At 36.8% G+C, this 6,296-nt stretch overlaps 1 protein-coding gene across 1 annotated transcript; it reads left to right on the top strand.

The window, feature by feature from the left end:
* The first annotated feature begins 208 nt into the window (after positions 1–208).
* Positions 209–5,490, top strand: LOC104593411 (plastid division protein PDV1). The gene is made up of 2 exons (XM_010253231.3): positions 209–786; positions 4,784–5,490. Exons 1-2 carry the CDS (start codon positions 460–462, stop codon positions 5,306–5,308), a joined length of 852 nt encoding a protein of 283 aa, XP_010251533.1. The 5' UTR covers positions 209–459; the 3' UTR covers positions 5,309–5,490.
* Positions 5,491–6,296: the final 806 nt, after the last annotated feature.

Here is a 6,296-nt window from a genome sequence, read left to right as displayed (position 1 = left end):
TTTATTCATAAAAAATTAATATTAAAAAGAAAAAGATATTAATATTAGTTACCCACTCGAGAGATCAAATAAGTTTTACCCATAAAACATAAAACTGCTTTTACGCTGAAATTCATCCATAATGAGAAAAAGGATAAAGTTGGTCAATTAAACCAACGAGCCGGGCCGTAGTTATAACTAAAAAATTTCCGTTGTTTCATTTTCTCTTGACAAATCCCGTGCATCGTACGGACAGATTCAATAGATTAAAGATCGTCGTCAGGCAAATGAACAACTTGAGCTGGGAGGGCCCTCAACCTGGAATTTGATTTCGAGCTCAAAAGTTGAAATTGAAAACTTGTGGCTCCACAACTTTTTCTTCATTTCTTTAATCGCATCTCTCGTTCTTCAATCGCAAGGGAAGAGGCGAAACTAGGGAACTACAAACCCTAGCCTTTAATTTGTCTCGGTGAGTCCCTCATGAAATGGGAAATGGAGATCGAAGAGGTCGAAGCAGTTCTAGAGAAGATTTGGGACCTGCACGACAAGCTCAGCGATGCCATTCACGCAATATCAAGATCCCATTTCCTCAACTCCATCAAAACCCTAAAGAAATATGACGAAGCTTTATTCTCTCGCAATTTCGAGAAGAAGAAAATTCGAAATGATGGTGAAGACGAACGGAACGGATTTGTCTTCGTCAAAGACTTCCGAGCTGATGACGAGGCAGCAATTTCTGAAGCCAAGAGCCTCAACGCCATCAGAACTGCACTCGAGAACCTAGAGGACCAGCTTGAGTTCTTAAATGTAAGTTTCTAGGGTTTCTGTTTTCTCGCCATTTGTTTTTTGGTTTCCTTCCTTAATATTGGTATATAGTTTGTCCGGGTAAAGATAGTATTGCGGATTATATCTTATACCCTTTGTCTTTGAAGTCGCCCTCCTGATACCGGATAGCTTGTTCCTATGGCTGTGTTTGGTTGCAGTGCAAATTTATTTGCACTAGTACAAATACATGGGAGTACAAACGTAAAAAATGCAAATTCTTGTTTAATTTTGTTTTGGGTTTTACTTTATTGTACTTCATGTCTTATTTTACTTCATTTGTACTGCAATCAAACATAGTAAGCTAAATTTTGAAACAAAAATAGGTCAGAATTTACACTCAAGTCATTTGCACTGTCATGGTTTTGAATCAGTGCAAATTTATTTGCATTGCAACCAAACATGGTTATAGGAAATAACTAAGTAGGGAAAGAATGATCTAATGCACCGTTTCTCTGTGAATTCTAATAATAATTAAGGAAAAGAGTTGGTTAAATTCGAGGTAAACAGGGTGAAAGTCGAGTTCATGCTGTGCATTGTGACCTCTAATCTGATACAATCAGTCAAATAAAAGCAGAGAAATAGCCGTTCTATGAGAGCAGTTATAGTTCCGAAATTCAAATAGTAGATATCTTACTATTGGATAGGTAATCACATATACCATCTATACGACTGACCTTATATACTACTAAGGTCTGTGCTGCTTTCTTTAAGCTATGGGGATCTATACAAGCTGAGCTTAGCCTTCCATTTCCTGGAAAATTTAAAATTTAAAATTTATGAAGTAGATTCGTTTTGTTATTGGCATCAAATATCAAATGGATTGTATTTTTTATCAGTAATATCAAACATATTCTGTTTTAATAGTAGGTCCTGTGTACATTGAGTAGCTGTACAAAAGGACCTCAAAGGAAGGCCATCATCAAAAAAGTATAATGAGAAAAATTATCTTTAAAAACAGTATGTATAGACATCCAACTTTTCAAAACCTCTATTGACCAGTTAATGACCTCTTCGGTAGAAGTTTTTTTGTTTTTTTTTTTCTCAAGTATATTGTTTTATATGTGGAGATTGCAAAAGATAATGTACAAGATAGCCAGCAATAAAAAAGAAAAGAGAAAGAGGGTATATCACAAAGCTAGATGCACACATAGTTGTACACACTTTCTTTAGCAATAATAACTCTCTGTACACTAACTACATCCCAGTTGATATCAATCAAGATAGACCATTATCAATAGCACTTTCATATCCTTATGCACCTAAAAAAGCAGGACAAGAAGCTAAAAGGCTGGTCTAATTTCATTTGGCATTCATGATAATTTCAAATATTTTTTGCTCTTATGTTTCAAAACCTCCAATCAAGTAAGATGAGGCTCTTACTCTTAATGCATTGACACCCCTAAGGTCATATAGAAGTGCTATCACTTTTTCCATAGTGGAGCCAACCTCACAAATAAGACCACCAGGGCCTTAAACATATCCCAATTTCTGTCTCACAAAAAAAAAAAAGAAAAAGAAAAACTCTTGAATCCTTAAAGATTCCCAAGTTGAAGAGTCATCGTCAAATCCCAATACTAACTCCATGGAGTAAAATCTACAATGGCTTGTGCCAAGTAGTTAGGATGGCAAAGATTATATTGCCAGCAAGATCCTAAAAATCTTGGTATCTTATTCAGGTTACTCCCCCAAACTTCTTTTTAACTAAAACCCAGGAGGCAGCTAAAAATAAAATTCCATCTTGGATAAGAGGGGAAATGGTTGTTTCAAGAAACTTTGTATTTTTCCTCAAGAGGATCCCATGTGACAGCATGAATCACTTCCCTTTAAAAGAATTTTGTGAAGCTTACCTTATTGGTGTTCTTTTGCGAATCAGACATATCATATCATATTGGGAGGGGGTCAATACTCTAAATAAAGGTTTTTTTTTTTCTTTTTTCTTTTTGGTTATTTTCATGGGGTGGGCAGGCCTAAGACTGACCCCCTGACTTATTTTTCAAAAAGTAAAGTGTCGATACACCCCTCCCGGCATATTGGTGTGTATCGATACTTTGAACCTTGGCTACACTAGGCGAGTATCCCACTGCAAACTCAAAATGTGTAGGGAAATGATTCCAAGCATCCTGTGTGAAGGAATATGGGGAGGAAAATGTGATTAATTTATTCCATGTCACAGTAAACTAAATCATTTTTACAGGGAAATGGATTGTGAAGTGTTAGGAAAGTCAAGGAATTGGTGAAGAAAGAAGCATTTTGGTGGAAGCAAGCCACTTGGCTTAGGCTTCTAAATCCTATGATCTCTAGAGGCAACCAAAATGAAATAGCTAACATTACCCAGTATTAATTTCTTCTGCATATTTAGCAACCGTTTTTTGGCCAAAAAATTATTTTTTGGGTCTTTAATGTTGTGTTAGACCTTTTTATCATTTTGGTACTCAGTGACTGAGAACACAATTATATTTAAAAATTATAAATACAACTCACATATTCTTTGTGTTTTAAGTGTTTTAAGTGTTTTAAGTGTTAGACCTTTTTATCATTTCAGCTTCTTCGTATGGTTCATGATCATCATCTTCTCTAAGCCTTGTCCCAAATATACGGGGTTGACTACATGAATTCTGTTTTGTCATTCTATTTGTCTTAGTGCCATATCCATTGTTAAATTATGAGCACTTAAATAATTTCTTACTACTTCAGCCAATGTCCTTTCTAGTCTGCCCCTAGCCTTTTTAGCCCCCTTCAACATGCAACAGACTGCTCCTTCTTATGGGTGCTGTGGATGGTCTTCTTATTCATGTGAGCAAACCATGTTAGTCTATTTTCTCTCATTTTATCACCTATTGAAGGCTTGAAGCTACTCCTAGGTTCCATCAAGTGACTTCATTTCTTACCCTATCCTTTCTCATTCTTCCATTCATTCATCTCAGCATACATATTTCTGTCATACTCATTTTCTTAGGCATGTCGTTTCCTTCTTAACCTGGTTCTAGAGTAAATTAATTACTTTAACAAATTTAGATATTCATTATTCCTTGCATTGAAAAGATTGAAACTTTCCAAGAGAAAGCTAAAGAGGCATTTTTTCTTGTAACTTGTAAATTGTAAATTGTACCTCTTTGCAATGCATTTACACTATATTTAGAATGTTATCTGTGGCTGCCTGGACTGACAATGATGGACCTAACCCATCTGTACTGACAGGATATACCTGGGTAATTTTTAAGGAGTACAAGAAGAATGTCTCCATAGCATTGCTTGTTTTCCAATCCCTTCTTAAGAATATTATATCATTATCTTCTTCTTATTTGGAATGTGTTAGAAGTAACATGGAGACTCTAACCTTTCCAGTTTCAATGAATTTATTCCACCTTATTATGCCTTGTGTAAACAAAAAGAAAATTCCATTTTTATGCAGAGGACAAGTGCTTTTGCTGTCGATGATACCATACCCTCATTTAGGTTGTGTTTTGTACCATTGGCATTTCAGGCTCAAACATTTAGAGAGGCAGTGATATTTCATACACATGTTTGGTTGGTATTTATGAAGTTACGATGACTAGGTGTTGAACAAGTGTTTTGAGCAATTGTTTGGTATATTGACATTGCTACCTAAAACATTTAAATGAAATCTTTATATTCACTGTGACACCACCCAACTATACTGATTCTCATCCAGTGGTCAAATTTAACGATAAATATTTTCTGATGGTTGGCTCATTATTACACATAGATTAACATCTAGGTGCAGATCTAGTGATTCTAGAACACAATAGTTGCTTATTAGATAGGACCATAGGAAAGGGAGAAAAATTATATTCCACAAAACGGATATTGTACTTGTGTTCATGTCTGATTGACAATATATGTTACCTGTACCCTATTCCCTACTCCCTAGTTGCCTATCAATCTGTATCAACTTTGCTTCCAGAATATTTTCATGTAAGGTACATGTAGTGCTTAAGCTGTTGTATTCTTTCTGTAGACGGTACAATCTCAGCAACGGGCAGAAAGAGATGCTGCAATTGCACGGTTGGAGCAAAGCCGCATTATCCTTGCAATGAGGCTGGCTGAACACCATGGTAAGAAGTATAAAGTCATAGAAGAAGCTCTTGCATTTGTGGGAGACGTACAGGATGAGGGCCGCTTTGTATCCCCAGAAAATCTGTTGGAGTCTCCGAAGAGTCGATCTGGTGATAATTTAGAGGGTGCAGAAGGGAAGAAATCAAATGTTATGATGCAAATTTTAGTATCTAGTTTTACCTTTGCCAAGAAATCTCTTAAACTGGAGCGCATGGGCGGAGTTGTAGGGAATGCTGCTTTGTTTGCAGTTAGCATGCTTGCTTTACTGCAAGTACATCAAGCTGTATTTGGAAACAATTTTATTGCAGAAGTTCGGCATATGCAGGAGGATTCTTTTTATAGGAAGAAGAGAGAGAAAAATATTTCAGAGTTAGAAGGATATCCTCCTTGCGTGAAACATTTGGACGTCTTATTGGCCAGGGGTTGAGGTGGTGGGATTTTTTTTTTTTTTTTGGGCAGTTCTGTGCAAATCTGTGCCATATTAGTGTTTTAGCCTTGTAGGGGGCTAATTCACACTTGTGTGATGAATGGAATGAATATCATGTTTTCTTAGCAGTTGTTACTACCACGAAATCATAAATGATGCTGGCGTAGAGTTTGCATTGGTTCATAGTTATTTTGTTCTTTCATTTCATTACTCGATGTGTTTTGTTTTGTTGTATATTCTCCTAATTTTCACAAATTCCTGTTTTTGATGTTCAATATGACTTTGCGTCTATAAATCATTTATTGTGGATTGAATATGTTCAATTGTTTATTGTTCACGCGCGGGTTATCCTCATCATTTTTTGTGCTTTTTTGTTTTTTTAACTGATCCGCCACCGCCAGATACTGATATCCTAGGTAATTCCTACCTTCAATCGCATCGGGACTGAGCAAAATTATCCAGTATCGGTGGTATCTATCAAGGTTCCGAGATTGGATGCATCGTAAAGCAGTGTATGAACGTTGCACATAGTCATGGGGTCCAACGTCCAACTGGGCTGGGTTTGGCTTTGCGTTAACCATTACCAATCCCTGGGGTTGGATGGAAAGGTCGGGTTTGAGATGGGTCAAGGCACTTTTTTTTTTTGTTTTTGGTATTTTCACGTCGGGTCAACTTGTGGGTTGAGAACCAACTGAGTGGTGGTTTGGTTGGCATGTTACTGGGTAGGCCCAGCACCAGCAGAGATGCATATTCGAATCTTGCTATTACCACCTTGAAAAGTTAGCGTGTGTCCTTCACTAGATTTTAATCCTAAATATTCAGATTAGGGTGAATGGGGCAATGCTCAACTTCAAGGGTTTTTTATTCAAGGGTTTTACTGTTTGGTTCAAGTGACTTGAATGATTTAATCATTTGGTTTGAAAAATAGGTGGTGTGACCCCACCGAATCCATTTTTTGGATCGGATCAGGGCTTCCTTCTAGTTCGGG

This window comes from Nelumbo nucifera, chromosome 7 (assembly GCF_055504915.1).
Source record: "Nelumbo nucifera cultivar China Antique chromosome 7, China Antique-T2T, whole genome shotgun sequence".
Lineage (NCBI taxonomy): Eukaryota > Viridiplantae > Streptophyta > Magnoliopsida > Proteales > Nelumbonaceae > Nelumbo > Nelumbo nucifera.
The sequence above is the reverse complement of the archived record's forward strand: the minus strand, read 5'-3'. Positions and strand labels throughout refer to the sequence as shown.

Bases quoted from the DNA above. Each gene is read 5' to 3' on its own strand.
- LOC104593411 (XM_010253231.3), top strand. From the start codon at position 460: ATGAAATGGGAAATGGAGATCGAAGAGGTCGAAGCAGTTCTAGAGAAG. The intron at 787-4,783 runs GTAAGTTTCTAG...TTCTTTCTGTAG, and splicing joins ACCAGCTTGAGTTCTTAAAT to ACGGTACAATCTCAGCAACG.